Source organism: Ranitomeya imitator, chromosome 1, assembly GCF_032444005.1.
Source record: "Ranitomeya imitator isolate aRanImi1 chromosome 1, aRanImi1.pri, whole genome shotgun sequence".
NCBI lineage: Eukaryota > Metazoa > Chordata > Amphibia > Anura > Dendrobatidae > Ranitomeya > Ranitomeya imitator.
In genome coordinates this window covers 250,338,236-250,354,907 of record NC_091282.1, presented here as the reverse complement: position 1 = coordinate 250,354,907, position 16,672 = coordinate 250,338,236, and the positions used below count along the sequence as shown (strand labels likewise).

The following is a 16,672-nucleotide window of genomic DNA, read 5'->3' as shown; positions in this document are numbered from 1 at the left end:
GGAGTTGAACCCTTCGGATAGGTCATCAATTTTGAAGTGTAAAAAATATATAATTTGAAGAAAATTATACATTAACAGCATCATTTAGTTGAATCATTTGAGAAGGTTACATAAATATGACTGATAAATTAGCAAATAGCTTTTCCTCACTTCAATTTACATTTCTGTAAAGTAATATTTGCTATTGGCTTAAAGACAATAGTAGAGGTTGTCAGTATTTTTCTGAGCCTGCCAGACACTAAAGGGGGTACTTTGTGTACAGATAGCAATGCCCAGTCGCCTGATCCAAACTTACCTGCTCATATGCATTTATGAGGTTGCAAGTTCAGGTCTCTATTAAACAGACTGTAAAATACAGCCGTATGAACCTTACTTAAATTAAATATAAGGTCTCGTGTGTTACCTTGATTAGATGGTGAAGGAGCATTTTCCATATCCTTGCCTTCATCCACTTCTTCCGTCCTCTCAGGCAGTTCTGTGCTGGGGGTGTCTGGTTCTAACATATCTTTGGAATAAACTAGTGTGATATCCAAACCACTGGTATTCATAGTTGTAGTTTCCTCCAAAGCTGAAACTGCAGGATATTCCACAGCGTCACCATCACCATCATCCATTAGCTCTTCTACCACAGACGTTTTGGTTGGAGTACTCTGCCCAGAGAAACCTTTGAAAACATCATCTTCACCATCCATATCATCATCTAGTTCTATATCGATATCCTCTTCCTCAAAATCTGACTCATCATCTTCGTCGTCCTCATCATCATCATCATCGTCATCATCAGACTCAGAACTAGACTCATACTCTGAAGACTCTTCACTTTCATCAGAGGAATCCACTTCAGCTTTAGAGGAGGCCACACTGGTTACATCATCTATATTAGAGACAGAAAAGTCAATTTGGTTGGAAAGCTTTAAACATGACATTAGGAATCTAGGATATAAAGTATGTTAAATCTTGCATACAGATAATCCATTTTTAGATTTATTAGAGCTCTTTAATAAAAGCTCAAAGTTATGCCTCGCTTTTGACATGCAACCATATTTGTAGTTTTGAATGTATTTTCTATTTTTTTTTTAATTTAACTTTCTGGTCTGGGCATCGGTTTACAGAATGGAAGCCATTGATTAAGAAAAAGTACAAAGAAGAGCCACAAAACTGATTAGAGCCATGGAACACCTTAGTTATAAAGGAAAGATTATTTAGTCTTGAGAAAAGACAACTAAGGAGAACATGATCACTTTTACAAGTGCATACATGGGCCATACAAAAAATATGGTCAAAAGCAGTTTCAGGTAAACCCCCCCTAAAAAGACACAAGGATAACCCCCTTCATCTGGAGAAAGTAAAAAAGCAAAAACAAAAGTTTCTTGGTCACAAAAGGAACCATCAATGGTTTTAAAAAGACGTTTTATTTTTTTACTGTCCCAAGCATTATGGATGTATACCCCTGCCCATTACCCTTTCCCATCCCTCAGCTGAACGGACATGTGTCTTTCTCAACTGTACTAACTATGCAACCAGATATAAGGAACAATCATCCAGTCAGGGATACTTTTGGGTTAGCATGCCTTTGGCATAAACTAAAATCTATTAAATGCAAGACAAGGCATGCTTTTGTCAAGCAGGAAGTCGAATACTGATACTTGTAGGTTTATGAACCCCCTGCTACTCAATTATTGGGTCTTATTACGTGATTACATTTATATAGATGTATTATATAACAGGGGCTCTGTGTTCCCTGCACATCTGCATATAAAAAGCCCTATACAACCTACAAGATCACAGTTATTATACAGATCTATACTTGAACACAAAAACACGCAGAAAAGGCACAGATTATGCCTTCTCTGCTTCCCCTCCATCACCCTCTTAAACAGCAAAACCAAATGTAGTCATCACAAAGAATCTGGATTCTTGACTCTAGACACATCAAAGTTTGATTATAATTAGTGTTGAGCATGCCGATACCGATCGCGGCTTCTGATTGGTCGCGTGCCGGTCACATGGGCGGCACGCGACCAATCAGAACCCGGGACGTCATTCCCAGGTCCTAAAGGCACGCATTTTAAACAAAGAAGCCTCCCGGTTAGCAGCATGATGTCCAGGGGCCGCCGGAGAGGTGAGCATATCAATATTTTTTATTTTAATTCTTTATTTTACACCTCACTATGGATCCCAGGGCCTGAAGGAGAGTTTCCTCTCCTTCAGACCCTGGGAACCATGAGAATACCTTCCGATACTTGATGTCCCATTGACTCGTATTGGTATCGGATATCGGTATCGGCGATATCCGATATTTTTCGGGTATCGGCCGATACTATCCGATACCGATACTTTCAAGTATCGGACGGTATCGCTCAACACTAATTATAATGCAAAATATGGGCAATAAAAGGACAAAAAACGTATTGGCATTAAAAAAGACACAATTACAACGTATTACCTTCATCTGAGTCTTGTTCTTCCTTCTCACTTGTTTCTACATCATCGTCCTCCTCACCTTCAACATAATGCTAAAAAAACAGACACGAATGTAAGGATGTACAAGTCAAATATTCAATTTAGGAATAACTAAAAATCTTGATCTATACCCATAAATTTTGATTATATAAATGTGTTTTTCCAACTTAGACCTTTAAAAATCAAACTTAAATTGTTAGTTTTTATCATCATTTAAAAAAAAAAAAAAAAAAACTCTAGAAAAATTACATTCATCCCAACTATACAATATGAAATCGTGGCGCTCCTGTCAGTATTTCATAAAGGCATTTTTTTTTAATCAGATAAATTTTTATTGATCATAATAAATGGTATCCACTTATATAACAAATTACATTCGTGTTTTTGATTAACAAGAAAATAAACCCCTCCCACCCCCAACCATACAAAACTCTTGGAAAGAAGATATTACCCATTACAGACATGTTATACCATTAACATTGTTTACCACAATCCCTCAATTATTCCCATCCACCCAAGGCTGCCATAGCTTTTGAAAAAACCCCATCCTATTCCTCTTGATATAAATGCTTTTTTCGAACTGGACAATATGATTCGCTTGCGCAACAAACTCTCGTCTGGTTGGAGGTTCCTCCCTAATCCAGTATCTTGCAATCACTTTTCTTGCAATGAACAGTAATCTAGCAATTGCCATTTTTGCAGTCTCATCGGCCAAGATTTCCTCCACATACCCAAGTACACAAACCACTAGATCCCTGGGAATCGAACACCCATAAATCACCCCAATTTGGTTCAACACTACAACCCAATACGAAAAGAGTCTGGGACAGAACCATATCATGTGCAGTATACCCGCCCGAGATTGAGAGCATCTAGGGAACCCAGAATCAGATCTCAACCCAGCCCTAAACAACATGTCAGGTGTCCTATAGGCCCTATTTACCACATACAGTTGCGACAGTCTCCCAGGTTCACTCATCGACAATTTGGGTATGTATTCTAAAATAGACTCCCATTTATCATCATCTATTTCCCCCAGTTCAGCCTCCCACTTCTCTCTAGCCTTAATAGGGTGATCTGCTAGAAATGTGTGCAGTAAATCCCCATATACTTCCGATATTGCCCCCTTTGTTCCATTGTTATTTAATATAAAGTCCAACATGAGATCCGTCTGAATCACTATGGGCCCTCTCCTCTTTTGTGCCTGAAATGCGTGCTGAACCCGTCTATATTGATACCACTTTAACCCCGGGAACTAAAATTCCTGCTGCAGCATATCATAAGATTTAAGACTCCCGTTATGAATCAATTGACCTATCAACCCAATGCCTTTTTCCCTCCATTCTCCCATTCCTTCCATATGGTTGAATTCTTGAAAAGAGGAGTTATCCCAAATAGGTGAGAACTCAGTGAATCTCACCACCCCCCTGATTCATTTAAGCATCTGCCATACCTTATGAATTAAATTTATGGTGTGAAGACAAGTCCCCAATTTCTTAAAAAGAGTCCTGCTTCTAGACCCTGACTCAGGGGCCATATTCCGATAATATATACCAGACTACTATGACCCTGTCCCTTCTCGAGCCCTTTCCCCCATCCCCTAAGATGCTGGCTCTGTGCAGACAAAAAATATAACCAGGGGTTAGGCAGGGCAAGCCCCCCCTCGTCTTTGGGTCTCTGCAGTATCTCCTGCCTAATCCTTGGACACTCATAAAGGCATTTTAGCAGATATTAGAACTCAAGTCTCAATCACCTTTGTACATTAACATTATCTCATTCTTCTTTGCTCTGTTGGGTTGGCTGATTGTTAAGATTTTTTAGAAATAAGTGTACAATGGATGGAGCAAAGTAAAAAAAAAATTGCATTTTTCCACAGTTGCTTCATTTTAGTGCCTGGTATGTTGAATTCAGATTGTGTCACTATAATATGAATATTCCTTGACTTTAGAAACAACCTTTGCACCATGGAAATTGCACAGGGTTCAGGAGTGAAAGAGCACCAAGCGCAAATGTAGCCTAAATTACCGATTTATACAGCAAATGTCCACAAGACCCCCCTCAAGTTATTTATCAAGAAGTGTGATACGAAGACAATACATACCTTACTAGAGAGGGCACTAACTGATTCATCATCCCGTTCCTCATCCTTCTCAGACGATGTGTCCTCCTTATCCGAGGGCTCTTCAGCTTCACTTTCCACCTCATCTTCCCCCTCACTGTCTAGGGGTATGGCTGGCCTTATCCGAGCAGTAACAGAATCTGTGTCATTGTTTGTTGGATCCAAATTAACATCCTTCTCTCGTTCACACTCTGCAATGAGGAAAGCAGCATAATAATCTCAATTTATTTTTCTGTTAACATTCATGTGTCTACGAGCATTATATTAACAAAAGTGTTGGGGCACACATCTTAATCTCGGAATTCAGGTTTATCAGTCAGTCATTGCCACTGGTTTAGAAAATCCAGCCCCTCACCATGCAGTCTGCTATTACTAACATTTATGAAAGGAAGGCTCCTTCTAGAGAGCTCACCGGAACCAGTGAGGTCTTGTAAGAGGACGACACAGATGTAACAAGTCAGTTCATGAAGTTTCTTCCATAATAAATATTACAGAATCAACTGTAAGAAACGGTATAAAAAGGTGGAAGAATTTGGGGACCACAGCAACTCTGTGACAAAGTTACAGAACAGAGTGCATAGAAGAAAGTCACCCACACTCCATGGCGGAGCAGCAGCATGCAAGCCTACATCACCGAACATAATACCAAGAGTCAGATGGAATGGTGCAAGTCACATTGCCACTGGACTTTGGAGCAATGGAAACGTGTTCGGTGGAGTAATCAATCACATTATCATTTTATCTGGCAAACTGATGGACGAGTTCAGGTTTGGTGAATGTCAGGAGAACATTACCTGCATTGTGCCAACTGTAGACTTTGGTGGATGAGGGATAATGCTATAGGGTTGATATTCAGGAGTTGGATTAGGCCCATTATTAGTTTCAGTTAAGGGAAATCTCAACGCTTAAATATACGAAGAGCTTTTGGACAATTATAGGTTTCAAATTTTGTGGGAACATTTTGGGAAAGGCCCTTATGTTTTCCAACATGACTGAGCCCCAGTGCACAAAGCCGGGTTCATAAAGGAATGATTGGGTGGCCACACAGAACTCTGATCTCAGCCCCATCAAACACATTAGGGATGAACTACTGTAGAACACATTGCAAGTGAGACCCTCTTGTCTTACTTCAGTGTTTGACTGTACAAATGCGCTTCTGGATGAACGGGCAAAAATTTCCACAAAAACATTTCAGAAAACCTGTAGAAACCCTTCCCAGAAGAGTGGAAGATAGTCTAGGGACCAACTCCATATTATCGCCATGGATTCAGAATAAGGTGTCAGAAAAGCATTTGCAGGTATGAGGTGTAGGTGTCCCAACACTTTCGCCCATACAGTGGACATAAATACAGCGAAACCTGAAAAGTGGTCTCATTAAAAAAAATGATGCCTAATATATGGTAGAAAATCTGTTACACGTAATCTGGTCTGGGTGAAGCAGATGTCTATGGGAGAAGTCTGATTACATTGCTTCAGACACCATGCATTGTGTATTACAGGGTATGTGTAACAATTACATTTTTGGAGATTATTTTAGAAGGACTATGATGCTTTGTGCATCTTCCAGGAGCACTGCTAACCGTTCATAGTTTACAGAGATAAACAGAGGAGAAAAAAGATACAAGCTAACAATTTTCTTAATAGTAACTAATATTAGCCACTCACTACACCACTACTAATGTAAAGGCAAGTACATAGCTAATACAGCAAGCTCCATAAAAAGAAAAATATAGAACACTTATAAAATTGGGATTACAAACCTTCATCCTCCTCATCAATTGGTTTTGTCACACGGATCCTTTTCTGTTCTCCTTCTAGTCCGGATTCTGGAGGTTCCTTCCTCTTCACCTTTAAGTTACACATTTATAATGTAATAATTAATATAAATTACAGAATTATAGTCAACTGTAGAAGCATCCCCAATTACTGTCCAAACCAATTATCCAGCATCTAGATCTATACACATAAATGAGGCCAAATTGAAGATTACATATTGACCCTAATGGAAAGGCACATGGATTAACCATCTAGTAGCAGATCTGGGAAGCCTAGCAATTTACTGAAAATCAAAGCAGTTTTACTGCACATCATCTTCACCTGCACTTGGAGTAAAACTGCTGCAATCTTCAGTAAACCACGAGCATTTTTAGGTGAATGGTTTTTAGTCAAGTACTATGACTCAATATCATTGTATACAGCAGGGTTGTATCCAAGCAAAATCCCAGCAACTGCAGCGCTTGGGTCACTGGCCATGTTTTGCCACCGGCAGCCCTTTATTTCCTCCTTAGACTTTGTGCATGCATACACACACACAGCAATTCACTACTGAATGCTGGGGCGCATGCAATGAAGGACAACGTTCTGCCGGCGGTCACGTGTGCCGATACTTAAGAGAGATGAATATATTCATTTCTCTTAAGTATCGGCACACGTGACCGTTGGCCACAGCAGGAAGCCGGCAGCTGACACTGCACGCTACTGAAGAGGAATGGATACTCACTGCTCTCTGCGATGAACGGTCCCGGTCAGTATTCTGGCAGCTGTGCTCTGCTTGTGAGCAGCGCATGACGTCCCTGCCATGTGCTGCTTACAAGCATTAAGTAGCTAGTAGCTGCTGGCACCAGAGCAGGACGCTGCGAGGGACCGCGGTGTAGGTGAGTGTAATGGTTTTTTTTTTATCTTTCATGATGGAGCCAATTATAAAAGAAAAAGGATGGAACCAATCATACCAGAACCGGGAGGGAGGACCCCTTAGAATGTGGATCTTATCGTCCTATTTCATTAGTAAACGTAGAATATAAAAATTTTACAAAAATGTTGTCCACTAGGTTAAAAGGAACCTGTCACCCCCAAAATCGAAGGTGAGCTAAGCCCACCAGCATCAGGGGCTTATCTACAGCATTCAGTAATGCTATAGATAAGCCCCCGATGTATCATGAAAGATGAGTAAAAGAGGTTAGATTATACTCACCAAGTGGCAGTCCCGCTGCGGTCCGGTCCGATGGGTGTAGCGGACCGGTCCAGTGCCTCCCACCTTCTTATGATGACGTCCTCTTCTTGTATTCACGGTGTGGCTCCGGCGTACTTTGTCTGCCCTGTTGAGGGCAGAGCAAAGTACTGCAGTGCGCAGGCACCGGGAAATGTCAGAGAGGCCCAGCACCTGCGCACTGCAGTACTTTGCTCTGCCCTCAACAGGGCAGACAAAGTACGCCTACGCCGGAGCATGAAGACAAGAAGAGGACGTCATCCTATGAAGATGGGAGGCCCCGGGCTGGACCGCGACGCCCATCGGATCGGACCGCCCGCGTGAGTATAATCTAACCTCTTTTTCTCATCTTTCAGGATACATCGGGGGCTTATCTACAGCATTACAGAATGCTGTAGATAAGCCCCAGATGCCGATGGGCTTAGCTCACCTTCGATTTTGGGGGTGAAAGGTTCCTTTTAAATACAGTAATATTGGAAATAATACACCCAGACCAGACTGGATTTATGCCGGGTAAAAGTACGTCTATTAATATCAGGAGAGTTCAGTCAATAGCTCAATATAGTATATTGGTATTGGGGAATAGGTGGGCCATGGCCTCGCTCGATGCAGCCAAGGCATTTGATTCTCTCGAATGGCCTTTTCTATGTACATGTTTACAGAGATACCGATTTGGTCCTAAATTTCAAAAATGGATTGGCGCATTATATATAAAACCAAAAGGCCGGATAATTATTAATAACTCTATATCTGAAACATTCTCCTTGGAAAGGGGAACTCGCCAAGGATGCCCTCTCTCTCCGGCCCTCTTTGCTCTTGCGATTGAAGCACTAGCAATACGTATGAGCTCCACTCCAGCTATTAGAGGTATTAGAATAGCAGACCGCAAGGATATTATTGGTTTATATGCGGATGACATGGTGATATTTATGGATGAAGTAGAGGAGACCCTACCACATGTGATCACCATTATAGAGGGATTTGGTAGGCACTCGGAACTATACATCAATTGGGATAAGTCCGCCTTAATGCCTCTCTTCCATGTTTCAACAGATCACCTTGAAACGTTATCCCCACTATCGGTCGTGTCTAATTCTAAATACCTAGGAATAATTATTCCAGGACCGGAATGTGCCAATCATACCAGGATAGTGATGAGGGGGCCATGCATACCAGGATAGGGATGAGGGAGCCATGTGTATCAGAATGAGGATGAGTGGACCATATATGCCAGGATAGGGGATATTACAGTACAGAATTGACCATTTTTTGCTTCAGATTTTTTTTCCTAATTTCCTACTCTAAAACCTAGGTGCGTCTTATAGTCCGAAAAATACAATAACTTTCCAAATAGTCTATTTAAAAATATGTTTTGTTTTGTCTACAGCTACCATGCACAACTATGTATCACTATGGATAGAAACTGAAACCACAGCATGTGTAGTTTGATTCTCCAGCTTTTACAAACACCCAGAAACATTACATTACATTATTCAGTTACCTTGAACGAGGGAAGACGAATTGCGCCACGCAAACCAATGCCTAATCCTATGCCTTCAAAGCCCAGCCCTTCTCCCTTGTTCCAGCTCTCTAGCAGGCTTGATGTTATTTGGTCCCTTGGCTTTGGTTTCTCTTCATCTTTGCCATCCCCGGATTTTACTGGTGTCAGAGATTGCTGTTATAAAAGAAGGGGAAATTGTAGAAACTGGAATGAGTCACCTATGAATTTTGACATGCTTGATACTTTGTTGGTAAGTGCTACTAAAGTGATATGGCAGCTACTTATTTAGGTAAATGATCACACCTAATGCAGTCATAATGGATACAACAATTAAATGTAGGTTTAGAATTATTCCCATTAGCACAGAGAGCACAGTATACACATGGCTGCAAATCTATCAGCCAGTGTCCTCCAAAAACAGCCCCCAGTCTGTAAATGACAGGTTATGACTAGTGTTGAGCATTCCGATACCGCAAGTATCGGGTATCGGCCGATACTTGCGGTATCGGAATTCCGATACCGAGATCCGATACTTTTGTGGTATCGGGTATCGGATCCATAGGGATGTGTAAAATAAAGAATTAAAATAAAAAATATTGATATATTCACCTGTCCGGCGGCCCCTGGACATCACGCTGCTAACCGGCAGGCTTCTTTGTTTAAAATGCGCGCGTTTAGGACCTGCGAATGACGTCCCGGCTTCTGATTGGTTGCGTGCCGCCCATGTGACCGCCACGCGACCAATCAGAAGCCGTGACGTCATTCGCAAGTCCTCAATTCCTAGAATTAGGAGTTTAGTGAATGAGAATGACGTCGCGGATTCTGATTTGTCGCGTGCCGCTCATGTGACCGCCACGCGACCAATCAGAAGCCGTGACGTCATTCTCATTCACTAAACTCCTAATTCTAGGAATTTAGGACCTGCGAATGACGTCACGGCTTCTGATTGGTCGCGTGGCGGTCACATGGGCGGCACGCGACAAATCAGAAGCCGGGACGTCATTCGCAGGTCCTAAACGCGCGCATTTTAAACAAAGAAGCCTGCCGGTTAGCAGTGTGATGTCCAGGGGCCGCCGGACAGGTGAATATATCAATATTTTTTATTTTAATTCTTTATTTTACACATTATTATGGATCCCAGGGCCTGAAGGAGAGTTTCCTCTCCTTCAGACCCTGGGAACCATCAGCATACCTTCCGATACTTGGTGTCCCATTGACTTGTATTGGTATCGGATATCGGTATCGGCGATATCCGATATTTTTCGGGTATCGGCCGATACTATCCGATACCGATACTTTCGGTATCGCTCAACACTAGTTATGACAACAGTCTGCTGCTGGATTTGACATATCTGGACATTAGATACCATATATCCTTTTTCATTTGGATGCTCCAACATTCCCACAATGAAATTATTATAGAAAAATTCCTTTTGAGCATAGCTTAGTATTTAAATAGAAAGAATGGTACAGCAGAAAATTTTGTATTAGATTCTGTAGCAGAAATGAAAGTGAAAATAACGAAGATTTTTTTTCAGCTAATGTTAGAAAGATACACATACAATGTCCTAATTTGTTTATATTAGTGCATGCTGGAAAATCTACTGTACTTACCTTCGCTAAACGCTCTTTTTTATCCCACCACTCATCGAATGCCCTGAATGCCACAACCTCGACCATTTTACGGTTAAGATCTCTTTTCATTATGGCTTTAAGTTCCTTTACAATGACCAACAGCACGCCATCCACTGTCGCCTTATGTGGATCCTCCTTCTTGGGCTCATAGCCTGGAGGTGGCACAGATGGGTCAAACTTTGGATAAGGTGGCCAAGGCTGCCCTCGTGTGAGATGTGCAGACATGGTGAATGGACGGTAAGGATGCTGGCCAAACTGCATGGAATTCCCCAAGAAATGATGGTAAGGATATGAGTTTTGCCCCTGCATCATGCGGCTGAGCATTTGTGTCTGCATCTGAAAGGACATTGGCATTCCACTCCACTGGGTCCCAAGAGCACTCATCATGTCGCCTTGAACCACGGGGAACATACCTTGATGGAATGGTGGGGGAGGCAAAATATGTGGCGGAGGTACCCCTGGAGGTGCAGGTAATGGAGGAGGGGGTACGGTGACTGATGGGTGGGTTGGTGGAGGAGGCGGAGGTAGAGGAGGTGGCATGGGAAACCCAGGTTGTGGTGGTGGGGGAGGTGGTGGTAGAGGGGGAAATCCGGGTGGCATAATAGGCATGACGGGAGTTACTGCTGAATTTATGACAATAGATTTGGCACATTCTCCACTAGTGATGGGTGAAGTGTTCATTTCATCATCTGAAATCTCCATGTCCTCTCCAGAAGAAGGATGATCCTGTGTAACCAGATAGGCATCAGTTAGTAAACCACATATTACCGTGGTATACAATGAGGATTGCAGAATTACTAAAAAATAAAAAATACATAACTAGCAGTCAAATGACTGTACACCTGCAATTTCCCAGCAACTGTAAAGCAAAAACTGAAAAACAGCAATTAATGACATCACCTCTTATTCACGGCCACAAATCTAACGTTTCACTTTGTGTGAGCAGAGAGCAGCTGGCCCCTTTTGTTGTATCTGCACAAAGCACAGAGGCCGCCCCACAATCTGACTACAAACTGCACCAACTTCTCCATGTGATGCTACAATACAGTATACATAGATCCAGTGCCTTACAGGTCAGCAAAGCGTCACTTCAAAGCTAAAACACTGTAGCAGGTCTCAAATCAGTATATATGCAGGAAGATATGCCGACCCTGGAGCATGCAGCAGCTCTCATAGCTGTAAGGTTAAAGTATGTAGAAGTCTGCGTCATTGACTTGCTGACAAATTGCTTGCGTGCAATAGCGTTTACTAACAAAAGTAAGGGCAATGTACACCAAATGAAGGTCCAAATCTTTGTAAATTATTTCACTCTCAAACACAGTTGGCGTTTAACAGACATGTTCAATTAATGGATCAGCAGTACAACGACAAAACTAAAAAAAAAAAATGATATTCATGCTCCAACAGTGCCCATGGAGTCAGGTTCCAGCCCATGAACCCCAAAAGTAGCAAAAGAGGAAAAGTCTGCAGCAAAAATATCCAAATTATGCAATATTCAACCCTTGTAGAGGGATTTTGTTTCTTTGTAACATAGCTTTCCTGTATAGATTGGGACAGGAAAAAATGGTTGCCCACTATTTTGTTACGAATCGAGCCAAATATTTCCCTCGAAGGATCACCAAGCTATGACTTGCCTACTTTGTACACATCATACGAAGATAGCAATCACTGGACTAGGACATCATGGTTGGAAGAATAAAAGGAACAAGGCAATGAGGAAAATCAGCAACCCGATGACTTGATACTAACAAGATAATGGCGGTGAAGACCCTCATGAACCTATCTAGGCTTGCACAAGATTGATCTTCCTACAGATCATTCATCCATCAAGCCGCCATAACTGGTCACTCATCTGGAATTACTTCTGGTGGTGGCCAGATGTAAACAGCATATTCAGCAGAATACCGCAGCTTAGTACAAACAGTAGTGGCTGCTGTCAGGTACTACAGATGAGCTGCATCTGAAAAGAGTTGTTGACCTGCAATCCACAGCAGCAGCTACTACACAGTGTACAGAGCTGTGTTCTGCATCATATACTGGTGACATCTGGGCTGCCAGAGGTGATAACAGCTGATCGTGAGAGGGACTGGTTGTTTGCCCCCCCCCCCCTAATCTTATTTTAATGATGTATGGTAAGTATATAACAGTGTGGACACTCCTGTTAAGCAGAATCATCCATATAATAACAGGGACAGGAATTTACTGACTGCTATTGTATTCCTGTAAGGTGTAGAAAAGGCAGGGGAAAAATGGTCTATACACATTTTTCAATTAAAAAAAAAAAAAAGTACAAAAACAAATTATATTTTGCCTCACCATATTTCTACTAACCCATGGAGAGTTACTACACCCCTATTTGTCCCAAAAGATGAATATAATGTAACTATACTATATGTTTCCCTTAATTGTTACATCTCATCCCTCAAAGTAAAAGCTCTAACACTGCTAAAGTAATGAAAAAGTAAAATGGTTATAGGCAGAGGTTGCAGTAACACCTCTACAAGCATCATCGATGCCGGAATATGCATTTTCTCTCTTTAAAATCAGCCTCATATGTATATGTACGCGTGAGATTGAAAACGGAGCAGAAGATGAGAGTGGAGCCACAGAGCCGTACAAGAAATGCCCCACACTCCCACTGGCCAGGAGACAGTAACAGGTTTACAGACAGCAGACACAGGCACTGTTAGCAGGTCTAACGCACTTAATGGCAAGATTCCTGGGATTTATTAGCATCAGGAGTACGGAGAGCTGGTGATCCTTGTAGGAAGTGCCGGGCGGTGACAGGCTCTCTGTAGTATGGCTGCCAATACATCTAATTGAGACACCATGGTGTACAGTGAAGGGGGTGATCGGTGAGGGAGCGGGGTGCACACACCAAGGGAGCAGCACACAGTGGAAGGTGAGTATTTCATATTCACCTTTCCGCGTTCCACCGACGCTCCGTTTCCGCGTCCTCTGCAGTGATTGTTCAGGTCAGAGGGCGCGATGACGTATTAGTGTGCGCGCCGCCCTCTGCCTGAACAGTCAGTGCTGAGAGATGGGATACTGAGGAGCAGCGACGAGAGGAGAGTATGTCATTTTTTTTTTTTTTTTTTTTTAAGTGCAGCCGCAGCATTACATGTGGCACACTGCTATATAGAGCATCTATGAGGCCATAAAGAACTGCATGGAGCATTATATGGGGCATCTATGGGGCCATAAAGAACTGCATGGAGCATTATATGGGGCATCTATGAGGCCATAAAGAACTGCATGGAGCATTATATGGGGCATCTATGGGGCCATAAAGAACTGCATGGAGCATTATATGGGGCATCTATGGGGCCATAAAGAACTGCATGGAGCATTATATGGGGCCATAAAGAACTGCATGGAGCATTATATGGGGCATCTATGGGGCCATAAAGAACTGCATGGAGCATTATATGGAGCATCTATGTGGCCATAAAGAACTGCATGGAGCATTATATGGAGCATCTATGGGGCCATAAAGAACTGCATGGAGCATTATATGGGGCATATTTGTAGATGGAGTATCTTAAGGGGCCATAATTAACTGTATGCAGCATTATATGGGGCCTATTTTGTATGGAGCATCTTATGGGGCAATAATGAACAGTATGGAGCATTGTATGGGGCTCCTGATTCAATATGGATATTCAAAAACACTTAACCTACGATGTCTCAAATAATTTTACTTTTATTGGTATCTATTTTTATTTTTGACATTTACCTGTAGCTGCTGCATTTTCCACCCTAGGCTTATACTCGAGTATATACGGTATCTATTGGTAATTTAGATGTGCTGATTTTGGTCTAGTTACAAGTTGATCGGTGCTCCTTTACTGGCCAGCCTAGACAGGCCATCCAGAAATTACAGAATATAGAGATATAGTATGGAACGAATGTAGGTTAGATAGAGGTTTTCCAAACAAATGAGAAGTCTGCAGTCACTCTGTGTGACTGCAGGATCGTGACCCGACATATGCGATTTGCATAGAAGCCATCACTGCTGACTAGACTGTCCTTGGCTTCTCTCAATAGAAGCGAATTTAAGAAATTGGATGAGACAAGCTGGTATGAAAATTGCATACATGTGGCTATGTGATTGCCCACTTGCCTGAAGAATTCAGGGGAGTCGTGAGAGTGCGCATTGCACACCATCACAATTCGGCAGTCTGCAGTCACAAAGGGACCTCATTTCACACTGGAGAACCCTCCTTCTGACCAGTAAGCAGCAGCATCAGTAGCACATCCTCTGTTTACAAGGGGAAAAGTACTGCTGATAATGATTTTTTATGCCGATATAAACGATCTGTTCACTCGCCAAACAATCATTTTGCTCATTAGTCACATAACCACTTGCATGTTCACGTGGGACAATAATCAGAAACAAGCATTCCTTTGAACGCTCATTTGTCATTTATGTGCCATTACTTGTTTCTTTATAAGTTAACTCAGAATTTGCTATTGTGGAAATTATTCTCTTTTCACAAGACCTATCGTTCATGAAAGGGCAATCAATCAATCAATCACCAGAATGACAGAAAATGTATCAGGTATCTGAAGGTTATGAAAACTTATTAAAGATGTTCCTAATCAAGCAGGAATCTTCTGAAGATCTCCTGTGTGCTGCCGTCTGTCAGCAGTGCAAGGGTCAGAGCTTGCGCCGTCTACTTGTGGCTATAAGTGTAAATAATATTTGTGCAGCCTCTCTGAAATCTCTCCGGCCAAGTAACACGATTTTTAAATTATTATTTTAAAGAGGCATTCTGCTAATTTTTATATCAAGTGGTGCCGGGGACAATACAAATCCACATACCTGCTGAGATGTATGCAAGGTCAGCAGGTATATGTAAATAGGGGTTGTCACTACTCATCTCAAATGTGGAAGTGAGTGGCACCAGAGTACCCCTTTAAAAGAGGCAACAAGCTCTTCGAAAAGCCCCAGTGTGCAGCATAAAATAAATTGTATACCTAGCTCCTAGGTGGGCACCGTTACTCCAATATTAGAACTGTGTCCCCCAAGAGTATTCGGACATGATCAATGTTGACTTAATCAAAACTGGTTCTGCTCTGATGGAATAGTGAAGGCTGCAGCCGATCATCAGCCACAAGACCTATGCCAGGATATGGGTAAAAGGCACAGAACTGAGAAAGGAGGAACGTCGCTGGTCCGAGAGCTAAGTATAGAGTTTATTTTAGGCTACACACTGGAGCTAGTAAGAAGCGGGGTTGTCTAATAGTGGACCACCTTTTAAGATTAACTATCTCTTGACCTGATATCGTACAGCCTTTGTTAGAGCTGGCTTCAGAAAATGTTCATCGTAAAACTAGGAGGGGGTACTTTGAAAATCCAAGTGAGAATGGTTGTATCATTCTTTTTTAAAGTAAGAACACCAACCTCATCAGGTATAACAATGTGAAATCCTGCAGAACCGCTTTAAATGGGCCAAATAGCCTGGCCCTTAAGGGTTAAACACTTAAAGCAGGGTGGGCGTTGGTGTCCATTTTGGTGGAGTCGGTACAAAATGGACGACTCCTAAAATATATAATAAATTGGGTACAGTAGTACAATGAAGTATATGGTCACTGGCTAGTTTGAAAGGTTTATTTTAGCACTTTTATTAAACGCAGGGCCATTCAAAGCGTTAATACAGTGGAGCATGAGTCTGGTCCAAAGCTTGAGTTACAAATCTATTTACATCATTGTGTGTATGAGTCATCATGTGAATTTTTATTTAGGCAGGCTGAAAATGTTTTTCGTACAATTGCGCTGTATTTCCACCAGGTGGCGTGTCCTGTGCTCAGCGCTCCGATATCACATTCTTTGCACACTATTTGAATTTGAAAGAGACAGAAGAAACCAGTTTTTGCTAGCGGTAGTGCTGTTTGGCAGAGCAAAAGCAAGTTCAGGGGGCTGGCTAGCAACACGGCCAAATTTATACACTCTTGTAGAGAACAA

The 16,672-nt window shown here is 42.0% G+C and overlaps 1 protein-coding gene across 1 annotated transcript in view; it reads right to left on the bottom strand.

Moving 5' to 3' along the window:
- Nucleotides 1-16,672, bottom strand: part of SETD1B (SET domain containing 1B, histone lysine methyltransferase) — a 55,039-nt gene that overhangs the window by 15,605 nt on the left and 22,762 nt on the right. The window contains exons 7-12 of the mRNA XM_069755491.1: nt 10,684-11,430; nt 9,070-9,243; nt 6,343-6,430; nt 4,565-4,773; nt 2,447-2,516; nt 404-874 (exon numbers count right to left, since the gene is read on the bottom strand). Of these exons, the coding sequence (XP_069611592.1) occupies nt 404-874; nt 2,447-2,516; nt 4,565-4,773; nt 6,343-6,430; nt 9,070-9,243; nt 10,684-11,430 (1,759 nt within the window). The remainder of the gene's footprint in view (nt 1-403; nt 875-2,446; nt 2,517-4,564; nt 4,774-6,342; nt 6,431-9,069; nt 9,244-10,683; nt 11,431-16,672) is intronic.